At 43.2% G+C, this 15,903-nt stretch overlaps 1 protein-coding gene and 1 long non-coding RNA gene across 5 annotated transcripts in view; one reads left to right on the top strand and one right to left on the bottom strand.

The window, feature by feature from the left end:
• Nucleotides 1–306: 306 nt before the first annotated feature.
• Nucleotides 307–15,903, bottom strand: part of GATA2 (GATA binding protein 2) — a gene marked incomplete at its 5' end in the record, with an annotated part of 16,544 nt that continues 947 nt past the window's right edge. Inside the window, 4 exons of one of the 2 annotated variants that reach the window (XM_083727179.1) lie at nt 307–4,155; nt 5,032–5,157; nt 11,324–11,502; nt 14,770–15,387. In XM_083727179.1, coding sequence (XP_083583305.1) covers nt 3,856–4,155; nt 5,032–5,157; nt 11,324–11,502; nt 14,770–15,387 — 1,223 coding nt within the window. In that variant the 3' untranslated portion in view covers nt 307–3,855. The remainder of the gene's footprint in view (nt 4,156–5,031; nt 5,158–11,323; nt 11,503–14,769; nt 15,388–15,903) is intronic. The other variant, XM_083727180.1, reaches the window with a different exon arrangement.
• LOC310839039 overlaps nt 14,760–15,903 on the top strand; it is a 23,103-nt gene continuing 21,959 nt past the window's right edge. Inside the window, exon 1 of one of the 3 annotated variants that reach the window (XR_014561297.1) lies at nt 14,760–14,890. This is a non-coding gene — a long non-coding RNA (uncharacterized lncRNA). Of the gene's footprint in view, nt 14,891–14,911; nt 15,002–15,237; nt 15,378–15,903 lie in introns of those variants that run through there. The other 2 variants (XR_014561298.1, XR_014561299.1) reach the window with 2 other exon arrangements.

The raw sequence follows: 15,903 nt of genomic DNA, 5'->3' as shown, positions 1-15,903 counted from the left end.
AATACTGTCACAAACATCCAAGCCCCATCATGACGACTCCAGAAACTCATAGCTTAGGTATCATCCTTTCACCACACTGCCCTATGAAGCAACATCATCTAGAGACCAGTGCTCTTCAACTGGTGTGTGTCAGGACCCCCTAGCGTCACAGCCTGATCCAAAGTGGATCCCAACAATGGCACTACCAGCATGCAAATATACAGTAAAAGATTAAGAAGCAGGTCCCCAAATGCACATTTGGGTTCAAAGTGGGTCCCAGATCTGAAAAAGTCAGAGACCTAAAGTAGAGAGAGAGCAAAAACTTGCTTTCACAAAAAGGGGGTATTTTTTATTATTATTCTTAGCAGTATTCACCTTGAAGGAATATGAGGGAAGCATACACTTTTTTTTACAGACAATATATAAACATGTTGTACATAATTAACAATAACTTAGTTCACTAAACCAAAAATTAAGCCAAAATTAAAAAACAAAACAGAAAATACTGCCAAATCTTTATGCTGATACAAGTACAAAATAATTTAAATCCTGACTGCGGTTCTTATACGCTGCAGTGACTGACAATATATTGCACTTTGTCGACTGTGTGGACCCTGCCCAGCAAGCACTCCTGCTGCACAATCTCCATTCACCAAAGTGGGGCTTGTCGAGGGCTCACCCCACAGAGACAAAGGAAGATTGTGGAGCAGCAGCAGCAGCACTGGGTGGCTATTCTCCCCCAATGTCATGAAGCCTCTCATGCTCTCACCCAGCCACTCCCACCCCTAAAGAATTTGAATTGAGTTACAAATTGTGTATAACTGTACCATTTTTTTTAAAGCCCCCCGCCTCCCTTAAATATAAAAGGTAGTTTAATTTCCCAGTTTGTCAATTGAAGATGCCATTTCTCCCAGACAGAATTTCTCTTCCACTTGTTTTGGCGATTATTTCTATTTCTTCACAAAGTGCAGCTATATATGCCCACACCAACCAGAAAAGGGAGGAAAGTAACTTTTCACTTTGGATGCTTGGTCCTTCGTTCTTTATAAAACAGCTGAATTATATATTGGGGGGGGGGTAGGAAAGAGAAACCAAAACCAACGTACACCTTTGTTTTTTGTTTTAAGCAGACTTTTGCAGTTAAGATACAATTGGCTTGATTAAAAAAAAACAACCATTAAAAAAACAAACAAGAAAAAGCTCGTCACAGAATTAAGCTTATGCGGTTTACATTATCAAACCCCTTTGCTCACAGGGGCTTTTTTCTCATCAGAAATATAGCTAAATATGTACATCATATGTTATACTGGACCTTGTGATCATGAAAGTCATCAGATCATAACAATTAGGAGAATACACTTCACACTGGAAAGAGCTTTATTTTTCGGTTGTTTACGTACAATATGGTTTCAGAATGGGATATAACTTTTTTTCTGTTTCTCAACATTTGTGATTTTCCTTACAAAAAACAAACATATATGTCGTATAGAAAACGGCCAGGATACCCGTCTATGCTCCCCAGTAGCAGATCACTTTCCCATCACTCAGTAGCTGTTGCTATGTCTGAACTACTGGACGAATCTGAAAACAGGTCTCTCTCTCTCTCTTCCACCACTCTCCCTTATAGAACGTCACCTATTTTCCGCCCTTCACCAGTTTCACAGCTAGGAAAGGTGCTGTGTGACATGCATGCCTACAGATGGCAAACTCCACCTCTGGACACATTATTTAAAACATCTAGTAGGGAATTAGCTACCGTAACATTTCTTAGTATCTTGGGCAAGGTCTGCTAATCAAACAGACAAAACAAAAGCATCATGGCAGATCCTTAATATGGTTTTCTTTCCCTTGCTCTGAATTAAGGGTTGCGTGTTAGATCCAGGGGCACAGACCACTAAAGCAAGGGCTACAGCTCCAGGGTTTTATGTGTCAAAGGTTCAGCATCTGGCATCACCATCTCAGAAAAGAAACACTCTTGCCTGAGACCTGGGAGACCACCTGCCATACCTCCAATCTCAGCAGACTGTACTGAGAAGGATACAAGGAGGGTCTGAATCCGTGTTAGGGCGGCTCACTATACCAAACTGTCTGTGCTGCAGCACAAACAGGGCAGCCCCCCTCCCATCCTCAAGGTGGGGCTAGGAAAGATGGCAGAGTTGTTGCCATAGGTCTCTGTAGGTAATACTGAGCTAGACTGACCAATCATCTGACTTGGTATAAGGCAGCTTCCTAGGTTCATATGGAACAAGAACTCTACACAAAACCATCAGAGCGACTGGAGACTGAACAAGAGCAATGCATAAAGGTGGTGCGTCAATGAGGGACGTTTTTAGGTTCTGGGGGCTCCTAGTGCCAGGAGTTAGTAGGGCTTTTTGGTGCGAAGGCCATGACTTTGTGCAGACGGGGGAACAGGGAAAGAAGGCACAGATAACAGGAGTGATAGAAACAGTGTGGCAGCCCTGCACCGACCGGGAGGTTGAGAGCGGATAGGGCACAGAGGTTGTGGAGTTAGATCGCAGATTGCCTGCAGGCACAGATGTGCCCACAGAAGTCTCCCTTGGCACCCATGGGGTCCCCTCCTACCGCTGATGTCAGACAACGAAAGAAGCATTCTATTTTGGTCAATAGAATGGATTGCAATGTATGCTTGGCTGTGGTGTGTGTGTGTTGTTCCCATTTTCTGAATGTGCCCATGGGTTCCCAAAAAAAGTTGGCAATCCCCAAGCTAGGCGGATGGAGCAAATAATGGAACTTAGTGGGCTGGTGTGATCTATCTAAAACAACACAATCCATGACTGGAAGAGATGCAGTTCATACCTGCTGTTGGGAAGGAGCAAGAGAGAAGGGCAGCCTGGGATGCGAGTATACCTGTTATCACTTTCTACAACCAACTAGATGCTCAGAGAGGTATGATGGGGAAGAAATGCCAAATTTGTGCATTTTAGCCCTCCGGCCAATGCAGGACTGTTCGGTATGGAAAAACCTTTTAGCCATTTGTCCAGTGTATCTTGGTCTTCTTGTAGGCTGCCATGCTTTTTAAAAAAAGACCTTCACATTGACAAAAATGAATACAGAAATTATGTCAAAATAATCTGCACCTTGAGGCTGTTGGAACCTAGGTCAGCGCCAAATGTCTCCCTCTTTCACGTACACAGCCCCTTCCTAGTAGATTTTTTAAAAGTCTAACAGCGATGAAGAGAATCAAGAGTGGCCATTAAAGGAATAAGAAGATATTTAAAAAAAACCTTTACCTGGGTGGACGTTTCTTTAAACAAAATAAAAAAATAAAATAAGATCCACAAGAACATGCAAGAGTTTTGAAGCTCTTTCTGGAACACAAGAGCAAAATAAATAATGATTTTTTTTTCCTGTATCTGATTTCTTTTCTTAAAAAGTAGATTTTTTTTTTTTTATAAAGTTGTCCATTTTTCCTCCCCTGAACACAAAGTCTGTGATAGAAATCCAGCATGGGCGGCTACCACTGAGCTTCCTCTTGCCTTGGGAGGATGCTAATCTCTTTACAATATTCACAGTAATTAACAAAGAGAAAGGAAAGCTGGCTCCAGCTTCTTCGACTGCTTCAGCCACCTTTTCTTTCTGCTGGGACCAGAAGGTATCATTTCAGACAGGTGAGTTCCTCTTTCTCCATTTACCTGAGGGGGCAAAGTGCATAACAGGCACCATTAAGCATTTCTGCAGAAGACCCATCACTGCAAAGTTTTAGTCTAGCGCTAGGAGTCGAACCACACTGGAATGAGATCCCCTTTCGTTCCTCTTCCTTCCCTACATTCTCTCCTCTGGGCAGATTTTTTTCCTCGCTGTCGTCTTATAGGCAAAGCCCAGTGTTTTCAAGTTCTCTGTTAGGATCTTCAGATTCTATCCCATGGCTGTGACCATGCTGGATGGATGTGGATGTCCAAATGAGATGCTGGAAGATGGGTGAATGGGGGTAGGCGTTGGCAGGATATGTCCAGAGTGGCTGAAAGGTGGCAAATGCCCCATCGGTGTCATGTGACTGGCAAGGGCAGCAGCACTGAACGGAGAAGATTTCTCCTGCATGCACTTGGAAAGTTCCTCAAAGCATTCAGAGCCTTTCTTGCTCTTCTTCGACTTGTTAGACATTTTCCTATTTCTGGTCTGAATTCCTTCCTTCTTCATAGTCAGAGGCCTGTTCACCTGCAAGAAATGAGAAAATCAGGCTCATGCAAGCAAAATGACCTTCTTGTGTACAAAAATAAAAATATTTAAACAGCCCCTGAGAGTTTCCTGGACAGAAATCATTTTCAGGCCAAAAAACAAAACGAAAAGCCTACATCTCCTCCTTCCTCCCCGCAGATTTTGTTTATAAAATTTGATTTGTTTAATGAAACCACACTGGAAAACTTCAGACATGAAAAATCAAGTTGGACCAAATACTGGCAGTTTCCACCCCTCCTTTCCTTAGCCTTAGCCCTTAACCTTCATTCATTTCCTAATTTAAAAAAGAAGGAAAAAAATATTTCCTTTAAAATAAAAAAAAAGCGGGAGGGAGGGGGGAGGCACACACACAGCACCAGATTCTAAAGCTGGAGTGTTTCAATTTTTAAAAAGAATAAAGTTTGCACTATTTCTATGTTCAGATATATAAAATTTGGAACCGATCAGAGCATTCTACAATTTCTTTCATGCAGTGCCAAACTTATATAAAGATACCCCGATTGAATTAAACTTTACATGAATCCATTTGAAATGTCCTCTGAATTTCTGGGAAAGGCAGAGAACCATGCAGTGTTTGGGTTATAACCAAAGGTTCTTAACCCTATTTTGCTTAAATCACCCGTGTGCATTAGAAGCCAAGCTAATACATTGTAATGTCACTGAATTCCACATCACTATGCCAACAAAGAATGGCCGTGACTTCCCAGGGGAACCCTAAAAAGCTTTTCTCTGTAAATAAAAAAAATAAAAGGACTCCCTGCAGTGAATACACAGGGGCTGGTGGACGCCATGCAGTTGCGGCATCAATCGCAGCTAAGCAAGCAAAAGGGCGACACATAGCAGGCAAATACTCACATTGTGCAATTTATAGTACAGTCCACAGGCATTGCACACTGGGTCCCCATTCGCATTACGTCGCCATAAGGTGGTGGTGGTTGTTTGGCAGTTGGCACAACAAGTTCCTGCTCTCCTAGCTGCTGACTAATTAAAGGGGGGGGGGAGAATATGTTGAACAATCTGTTCTTTCAATGGTTCATGTGCAATATAATTTAATTTTTAAGAAGCAAGCATTTTAATGAAATAAATGAGGACACACACACACACACAGCAGGGGGGAAAACCCCTTTCCATGTTCCACCCCCACCCCCCATTAGTTCTGGGATTTAAATGATTTATTTTGAAAATGTAAAGCTGGACCTAATGCTAATGGGTGGTACATTACTCTATCAAATGTATTTGGTAGCTAACCTGGGATAATATGATGCCTGAAGGTGTTCGGTCCCATAACTCAAAAATTGAGGGGGGGGGATGTATGTGCATCAGTGCACCAGTCTAGTAGTTCCTTGCCCACCTGCTTGGCCTCTCATTCTTCTGCGCCAGAGAACTAAATGGAAAATTCCAACTGTGCAAGAGCTTAATGTGTGCAGCAAAAATGCACCTGGAGCTCTCGGCTGTATGAACTGTGTGGGAAAACTGCATGTGAATTGTCATGTTAACCATGTATATACAGTCGTATCTCAGAAATCAAACAGAATCTGTTCTGGAAGTCTGTTCGATTTCCAAAACGTTCAAAAACCAAAGCAGCCAATCGGAATCAGTGGAAGCCCTGTCAGATATTCGGCTTCTAAAAGAACATTCGAAAACTCACTTCCGGGTTTCGATCGCTCGGGAGCCGAGATACAACTGTAAAGCAAGAGAGGAGCAGGAGAACGGACTGAACATCACCCCAAACCCGTAACTTGCTGTGTTCCACTACTTTAAGCAACTTTCTTCTAGGCTGTTTCACTTCCGTCACCTGAGCCAGAACTGGGAGAAAGTGTCTTAAAACAGAAGAGCACCGAAAGGGAAGGTGGGGAGCAGGGGAGAGAAGGTTTGCACCTTTCCATGTGAAGCCTTTGCCCACACATTCTTGCACGCAGTGCTTTTTTCTAGAAAAATAGGTGCCGGTACTCCCTGTGAAGTTGTTACAGTAAGTGTCACACTTTTTAACAACAAAAAGAGATGCCAGTACTAAGCACCCCCTGAAAAAAAGCAGTGATTGCCCAGATGCTTTACTCACGGTGTTTAATTTGACCCAACTTCCCATGCTAGTTCTACTCAGTAGACCCATTAAAGCTAACATATATAACTAACTTTGGTTCATTAACTTTATCTACTCTGAGAAGAAGTTATTTGGCTATAGCCCATTACCCATATACAGAACTTTGTGGAACAGTAAAAAAAAAAATTAAAAAAAAATTCCCTGTTCTCATTATCTCAAACTCCTTGATTTTAAAAGAATATTTATTGCCATTTTGTATGACACATTGTATAGCACCACCAATGTTTCCCTCAAACTCTTTTAACGAATGCACCCATCCCTCATGAAGTATGAAGTATATTCAGCAGTTATCCACATTTCTGATCATCCAGGTCACTTGAATAAAATGAGTTTGTACCGTTCTCTTGTCTGTGTATTAAATGCAGCAGGAGTGCATTTAGTTCTAACCACGACAAAAACTATGCATTTGATTGTAATTTGTAACCTGATGGTTTGGTGTATTTAGGCAGCTAGTTAATTAACACTCGGACCCTAAACAACTGGGCTGATTAATCTGCCTTTGACATGGCAGTAACATGAAGATGTGCAATACTGCACTGGCACCCAATATATATGACCACATCTATACACTTCTGAAGATGTTTGAATTTGAATTTCTGACTTGCTAAGCACTAAACATACTAAACTTCAGCCTTGCTACAGAGTCTGATATGAGCTCTAGGGCTACCAGACTGAACTGAAAAGCTCCTGTGGATTGTGTTTAGTGTTTACTGTTGTTTTATAATGTTGCTTGGGCCCCCAAGGAGTGGGGAGGGAGGGAGGGAGCTCCTCAACATGAAAGCAACCTAAGTAAGATTTACATTCAGGGGAAAAAAACTCTTTCCCCCCTAGATTGGCACTTGGCTGAGTGACCCATAACCCTGAAAACAATGGGGTCATTTCAGAAAATTTTAGGAGTGGGGGGAGGAAATGCACCCTCTCTTTTAGGAAAGAATCCTTCATACAAAGGGTTCAAAGGTATTCTGCTCCAGGAAATATGTTCAGTACACTATGTTCGGCGCAGCCTAATGAGTGTGTCAGGGAAATATATACAAATATGTAAAAAGCATGGATGAGCTGATCCTCAAAAGCTCCATGAACATTATTGCACCATCCAAGCAAATGAAATGTGTACAACGACAGCGCCTTATGGCTCAACCTGTGACACTGATCCAATTTCTACAAGCCCAGTTTCTGAAGCTGACACAAACTGTGCACCCCACTAGTATGCACCCCACTATGGCAGAATATAGGACAGACCTCTACTCTGGATCCAGTTTAGACAAAAAAAATGTGCCTATCTACATAGGGTGCTACCACTGCTCTTATTCCATCTGATTTCAGCTGCAATGCTGGGAATGTCTTATGCATGAGGACAAACGATCCAACCATCTTGACTGTGCACAACCGCCACCGATTCTCCCAAGCCTTTCAGTGTACCGTGGTACCTCGGTTTAAGAACAGCCCTGTTTACAAACTATTTGGTATACGAACTCTGCAAAACTGGATGTAGCGTTCCAGTTAGCAAACTTTACCTCATTCTACGAATGGAAGCCGAACAGTGAAAGGGCACTGGCGGTGGGAGGCCTCATTAGGGAAAGCGCACCTCGGTTTAAGAACGAACTTCCGGAACAGATTAAGTTTGTAAACCAAGGTACCACTGTATACTAAAAAGCTCATGACTGTGTTTACCAATTTTCACAATTTCATCATGAGTCTCACAACTAAGCATGTTTGTCTTTAATAGCCAGCTCTCAGGAGTAGAGAAATGAGAAAGAGAAAGAGAGAGAAGCATACATTTATTTTTACAACTGCTGCTATTGCTACGTTTGGCACCAAGAACGTGTTAGGAGCTGCAGAAAAAAATATATCTGAATCATAAAGTTACAAAATGAATGGAAGGAAAGCACGTTCAGAAACAAAGCAATATTATAAAAGGACTATTGAAAAAAAATCATTATAACTGGAGTTGACCATACCATGAGACAAAATTAAGAGGCTAATTCAGGTGGTAGAAATTGGTTGCCCTGAAGTGCAGCAGAGGCACATCTGCTCCCTGGATCATAATCTCATAATCCTCCAAGAAGTTCTATTCTACAAGACCAATTGAAATGAATGGGAACTATGTGAAAAAGTGTGGTAGTGGAGAATGCGTGCCATTGGAGAATGCGTGCCATTGGAGTTTTTTGTGTAAGGCATGAAAATGTAATGTGCCAACTGCGATTACACTATTCTGTTCACCAAAGTTGTTTTCAGAAGCTCCTTATAAGACACAGCCTTCTGTTACACCAGGCTGTTTTTCAGTTAGCCCAGTAGTGTCCATTCCGACTGGTAATAGCTCCCCAGGGTCAAAGCAAGTCTTCCACATCCTATACCACCTAATCCAAATAATGTACAAAACCAGGGTTTCCTAAACTTGGGTCTCCCGCTGTTGTTGGACTACAACTCCCATCATCCCTAGCAAGCAGGACCAGTGTCCAGGGATGATGGGAATTGTAGTCCAAAAACAACTGGAGCCCCAAGTTTGGGAAATCCTGTAATAAACTAACCTGTTACTTGCCAGAAAGTGAATTACTACCATTGCTTCTGCAGGAAAAGCACATACATACTCTGCCACTGGGCTAAGGCCCCCCCTCCCGACTTATTCCAAGTTTACTGAGTCCCATTCAAAGAACTAGGAGTGCAAAAGAAGGCCAAGAAACTGCCCCTGTTTCTCAGAGTGATGAAGTCTGGTGAGTAGAAGCTTCTCACAGCTGTGATCAGTACAAGTAGGACCAGAGCTGGGGAAAGGGGATGCCTGGGGCATAGCTTAGGTGTTCCCGTCCCCCGCTGAGGCCCCAGCACTGTAAGGGACTTCTGGATGATAAGATGGGGTGAGGGAATAGTGGCAAAGGCTCTCAAACTGAGTCCTGCGCTTTCTAGTGTTCCTACTCTGCCTATTGGCTCATTTGTGTCATGAAGGGCTTCACTCAAAAGCCCATCACAGCACTAATCTGCTATTGGCCTGCGAGCACTGAGAGACCCCCCCCCTTCCCAAAAAAAACACAACAACAACACCACCCTTAAATAGAGCTAGATGTTCAGGCTGAATGATTGAAGCTAGCCTTCCCCGCCCCATCATGCTTTCATTGCAGCAATGTTTAGATCCCTATCACTGGATCAAGATTATTTCTTATCTCTTATACGGCTACAGTTTTCTGGCACAGTTTATAAACATTTTCATCTTTTATCCAGACTTCCAAATTTTACAATGCTTTTTGGAGGTCTCAGTGGGGAAAAAAAGGTGGTGCAGTATTTTAAAATTAATATCATTGTTAGGGGACAACAGTGGTGATTTTTCAACACCGATTGTTTATAATATTGGAAAGTTCTTAGAATTTGGATTGTCCTGGCTCACTCCTTGATCTAACAAATACAAAATATATAGTAACACAAACTCCAGAAACTTGCAGCGAGTTAAGGACTTGCAGTCTCCCACCAAACATTTGAAAGCAGAGAGCTATGTTTGCATATTTGAGATAGTTTATTGATACTAGACTCTGCCGCTTAACTCTATGGCCTGTCCCATTTAGTCTGGCATGGAGTTTAGCCTGCGAGAGACGATAATGTTACACTGTTGTCTTAACATTTTTCTAGACGTGTCACTCACTTCAGAAGGAAAGCAAGCCTATTAAGAAGCTCGCCCTGTTGAAATTCTGACTCACAGCCGACCCCCACTGTAGCCCATCCTAGCTTTAGATTACTAGAGCCGCTCCTTCAGTCTCCTCCTAGTTCTTGCTGAGGCAAAAAATGCCCCCCCCCCAAATGATGAGGGAGAGTTTTAGGACCTCCACCCAACCCCACAAACCACATTGCTCCAAAAAAGAAAAATATTTATTATTCTTAGCATATTTTTTTTACAAGCATTTGTAGAGTGGAGCATATTCGCAATTTCAAAACAGACAGCCTGACTGGCATGGCTTGTCTATAGAAACTCTTTAAAGCTTTTAGAGTCAGGAAACAGATACACAAAGTTTCCTTATCTTCAGAGTACAGATATCCGGATAGGAAACTACTACCAGGAGCCTAGAATTTTTTTTTTTTAATCACTCAAATGAAAATACACAGTATAGGTGACTCCATGGAAAAATAATCAGTTCTTTTAAAAAGGCAATTAGAGAATTGCCCAAAGAGAGAGAGAGAGAAAAGAGAGAGAGAGCTAATGTTAGTTTTACCATGGAATCTCTGAGTACAAAAATTACTTTATCAAAATAATTACTGAGCAGATAGCAACAACTTTGACGCATCTGATTTCCCAATCTCTCTTTTTTCCCCCTTTACACTTTATGCTTTGGATCTCTTTTTGGACTTTTGGGTTGGAAGGGCATACATGACTAACACATTCAGTTCCAGCCTACTTCTGAACTGTCCAAGAGGTCAAATGAATTAAGGCTGTCCTTTCTGGATAAAAGGGACAGAATACAGCCACAGGAACAAACAGGCAGGCACAATTGGTTACACACCTTTCAACAGCCAGAGATTTACAGAAAATACAGACAGAACAGGAGAAGGTGAGCTGGTAGTTTCACACTGGCTAGTGTCTTTGAGCCACAAATTGGCAGCTTCAGAGTTTGAATCTCACCTCTGCAGCGAACTCAACTCTGTAGCCTTAGGCAACCCACCCTCTTTCGGCCTCTGTCCTTACCCCTGCACAATGGAAATAATAGCACTAACCTACCTTACAGGATCGATTTAAGAGCTACAATAAAACAATGGATTGGGGGGGGGGGAGAGAAGCCGCTCAAATACTAAATGTGTGATGTATATCCACAAACAAAATTGCTATTGTTCTGTAACTTGGCATGCAAAGTTCTGCGGGCAGGACCCCCTGCAAAAAAGAAAGTATGTCTCTAAGCGACACCGTGACCGCCGAGTGACATGGGTCTCATGTGCAGTGCAATATCTAAATCCCATACAGGCTCTGAAGCACACAGAGATGGGTCAAGTTGCCCGTGTGTGTGTGTGTGTGTGTGTGGTCCCATTAAATAATTTTAGCCTCAAAGCTGGTATAGAGAAATAGACACCTACCAGTCTCCGTTTAGGTTTAATGAGAGGTCGGTTTTGACCGTTCATTTTGTGGTAGAGCCCACAGGCGTTACACAGGTAATGCCCAGTACCGTCTCTTCTCCAGAGAGGGGTGGCAGTAGCTCCACAGTTGACACACTCTCTGCCTTCTAAATGGAAACACGAAGAAACCGGATTTCTTTCTTTAAAAACAAATTCACAAAAGCTTTTTGCATTGTCCTTTTAGGCAGATTCCAGAAATCAAAACAGCACATTATTCAAAACAGAGGGGAGGAAAACAAGAGAGAAGACATGAATGGCAACATCTACAGTGCATGCAATAAAGGTCTAAATCCAGGAGAGTTGCACAAATTTCAAGCATCAATTTCGTACACAGCGATCAGAAAGCAATTATATTTAGTAGAACTTGCATTGGTATCAATCACAATGTGGCAGAAAATGTCCTGCTTTGCTTCTCCCGTCTAATGCAGCTCTATGGCCACAGCATATTTGGGACTGTTCTTTCCTCCCCTCACTCCCCCTCCTCCAAAAAAACTCCCAAGAAAAGCAAAGTAGGAACATCAACAATTGTATGGATTGCATTGCCGAGTTAGCATAGTTATCTAAACAGAATGGCAACTCTCCCACCACCAGCGGATCCAAACTATTTTTCCTGTGAATACTACTCTCTCTGGAATTAAGCAGAGTTTGAAAGTGGACAAAAATCTGAAATAGTTCAATAAGGGTTTTCAATATATGGGAGGGAAAACAGCTTGAAATGTATTCTATGAATGAGTATACATTTAACTTTTTGAGCCTGCGGTTTACAATTTCATAAGGAAGTTCTGATTGATTGAGTATGCTCTTTGTTGCTGGCTTGTTCATATCATACATAAATATTCACTGGCTATCTGTTTAAGGATTGACCTAACTTGAAAGATTCTGATATGTGCATGCTTGTTCCTCTAAAAGAAAAGGAGGGGGGAGGATATTTACTAAAAGTTCATTTGTCTGTGAAAAAGTCTAGTTAATAGAGGAAATTCTTTTAGCACAGTTTATGCAAATCATACAGTATTTAATGCAGAGGAAATACACTTTGGCCAGTAACTCGAGCAGGCTGAGTTCTGCTGCATCTATGTCTCCTTTAATCTATGGAGTGGGTGGTTTTTAAACAGTACAGGCTGGAGTGAAAAATGAGGGAACTCTGTGAAGCTGAGTTCCTCGCTTTTGTCCCTCCTTGGGCAGGAAGCTGCAGGAGTCGCCTTGTCGTGAGTCTTGGTTTTTCTACAAAAACATTAAATGGTCACGAACTCTCCCCACTTCCATCTACAGGACAGGGTCTCCATTACAACACTTAGGAAAACTCACATCTAATAAAAAGCCTTGTGCTGAGAGAGGAGGGGAGGAGGGGCTGAGACCTAATTTTCCAAGGTGACTGTTTTATCTAGTTTGGAGCACTTTAGAAAAGTAACAGTGGTGTGGGATATTTTAAAAATTGCATTCTGTTTCTATGTACTGGAGACAGTAATCTATCTCGGGTCCTGGGGAAAATGTGAATTCTCTCGCTCTTGAAAGGGAGCAATTTGAAGTGGAGATCCTGAAGCAGTAAAAACATGTGATTTTGGGTTGCAATGCTCATAAAAGAGATCATGTTTCTGAATTACTAGCCACTTTGAAAAGAGATGTGTGTATAGACATATATATCCTGTTTTATTTTTTATTTTTGGCCACATTAAACTCCATATGTATATACTATGGCCTGGTAAGGTTTGAAAGCAAAAAATATAAATGAAGCAATATGAATATAAATTATTAGCTTTTGTATCCATGAGAATATTATTCATTAAACAGTACGCTTTTAAAGAAAGAGGTTAAGAGAGTCTCTTTGGCTTAAAGATTTTATATGTGATGACAGATAGGATTTTTTTTTAAGTTGCTTGTTTTAACAAACAGGGATGAGCTGGAGTTAACATGATAAGTGGCACTTATTTCCCTCCCCCAGTTTTATTGAATTCATTTAAATTAGTATTTACAAGGTACCTTAGTAGCCAGCATTGGTATGTAAACTATATTTGAACTTTTGCTCCTTGTATGATCTGAAGGAAATCAGGCCCTCTGGAAGTTTTAAGTAAATGGCCTTGTAAATTTCAAGCCTGAACAGCTAGTTCCTTGCAAAATGTACTGCTTAATAAAGATGAACTTTTATCACAAGTTAACAAAAGCAACTTAGTGGAGATCCCGCAAAAAGAGGCAAGGGAATACAGGATCTTGCCAGACATTTCCAGTGAATACAGCTGGCCTGGGCCTTTATATTGCTGCGTTAAGAGATTTTCCAATATAAACCCTTATTTGCATAATTCAGATCTGCCAGTTTTGTGGGGGTTTTTTAACGGATTACTGCATCCCTTGGGCCCAGCGGTGACCTAATGCTGCAGAGACCAGCGGCAGGAACTTGAAGGGAGAGACAGCTTGCCTACAACCAATTAGCAATAACAAACTAAACTTTTGAAAGCTAGAGATGCCCCTGCTGTTCCAAGCTGCTCCCCCATCCTCATAAAATGTATGAGTAAGTTCAATTTGGTTACACTTTCTCACTAAAACTGAGCAAGGGGAATTCATTCAGGTCGAAGCAGGGCATTTTAAAACATGTCCTATGAAACACAGAATCACTTAATCCAGATTATTTACCTATACCTTAACCCATTTAGCCACTCTTTTTGCACAAGGTCAAGGTGCTTAAAGAGTTGTAAAATAAAAAACAATTGTTCCAGTTTTCAGTATATGTTAATACACCAACAGCAATTCTAATCTGCCTTGATTATTGCAATTACAAAACCAAAGGAGCAGTAAATTTAAACTGAATTAATAAACTGGATGTGAATGTAAGTGGCCCAGAACTTCCAGCATCCATTCAACTTTTTTTTGGTAAATGCTACTATTTAAATTTAAATAGTTAGTTCAATGTGGGTGGTTTGGTCTTTGCAATTTGTACTGAGAAAACCACCCCGCAAAATACACAAAAGCCTTAAGCATTTGTTTTCATTTTTTTGTTGTATCCACTATACCAAAATCTCTGAACTCTTATCTGGTGGATGACATGAATTGCCTCAATCCCGAGCACTGAATTTCAGAGAGGAGGTCAAAGGATACATGCCTCAAGTCACCTCGGAATCCATTGGCCGCATTTTAAATATATGTCGTTATTGCTATTAGGTGTTAATTAACAGCGGCCAGGGTAGCAGTTTCCAGTTCTTATATCGGAGTAAGGCAGGAGCATTATAAATCCTCTTTTGAGAATATATAGACAAGACATAAAGTTGAGCAAATACTCATACGGGCTGCCTCCTCTTACACCCCCATCCATGCACATGCAGCCCACCGACCCATTTTCCCTTCCTAAAGGGGTGCATTATTATTATTCTTATCATTATTATTCTGTGAGAAGAGGGTGGGGCGGACCAGGGGCTTACCTGAGCAGGACCGGGCTTTGCTCCTCTGCTTGGGGGTGAAGCTGGAGGCGGGCCCCCCGAGGAAGCTCCCCGGGTGGAAGAGGCTGCCGCCGTAGTCGTGGGCGGCGGGCACGTAGGAAGGGTAGGTGGGGATGGGGTGGTGCGTGGAGGGCTGCGCGCCCATGGAGGCGGCGAGGCTGCTACGCAGCGGGCTGGCGCTCTCCATCTTCATGCCGTCGGCCAGGGACACCTGGTACTTGAGCGGCTCCTTGTCGTCTTGCCGGCCGGCCGAGGCCGAGGCGGGCGAGGCGGCGCTGCTGCCGGCGTTGGGGTCCGGGGAGACTTCCTTGGGCGGCGTGGGCGGGAAGCCGAAGAGGTGCGAGCCCGAGTGCGAGGCCGGCGTGAGCGACGAGGCGGAGGCCGCGCTCGACGCCGAGCTGCCGCCGCCGGGGTACACCGAGATGGCGCCGGGCGGCGCGCCGGCCGCCGAAGGGTGCAAAGGCCCCTTGGTGAAAGGGTTCACCGTCCACGGGTTGTGATGGTGCGCCGCCGACAGAGCCGCTTTGCTGCTGTCCAGCCAGGGCAGGCCGGGGCTGTGGAGCAAGTGAGGCCGGCACATTTGGCTCCCGGTGAGGCGGGCTGCGGGCAGGGAAAGGGCGGCAGTCAGTCAGTGAGACGGTCAGGGGAGGCCTAAGGGCGCTTTTCTCTCCCGGCCACCCAGCTGCCGACCCCCGCACCCCGCTGCGCCTAGGCAAGGCCTTGTATGCAAGGAAGATAGTACGCCCTTTGGCCTTGCCCCTACTCGAGCCACAAAATGGAGTCAGCCTTGCCCGCGCCTGGAATTCACGCCATGCACATTAGTATACCAGCAGCTTCAAGCAGCCATGATTCAACTACCATTCCAAGGGAAACGCGCTTTTGACTCCCAGAGGAGGGTCAAAAGCTCGTTAAAGGAACGCAAACGAGGCCGCCTACCCAAAATAAAATAAAAACTTGCAGAATCAACAGTGAGCAGCAAGAAAAAGGACACTTGGGGCTTCTTTTGGAAATCGGTGGGGATTCAGGAGTAAAGTGCCCGCATGCTGGATAGCGTGCTTTGGAACAGGGGTTTTTTTGGGGGGGGGGATCCAGATAGGAAGGTACCCCACAGCTTCT

Source organism: Podarcis gaigeae (genome assembly GCF_964106915.1).
Source record: "Podarcis gaigeae genome assembly, chromosome: 2".
Taxonomy (NCBI): Eukaryota; Metazoa; Chordata; class Lepidosauria; order Squamata; family Lacertidae; genus Podarcis; species Podarcis gaigeae.
Note: the sequence above shows the minus strand (reverse complement) of the source record. Positions and strands in the feature narration are given on the sequence as shown.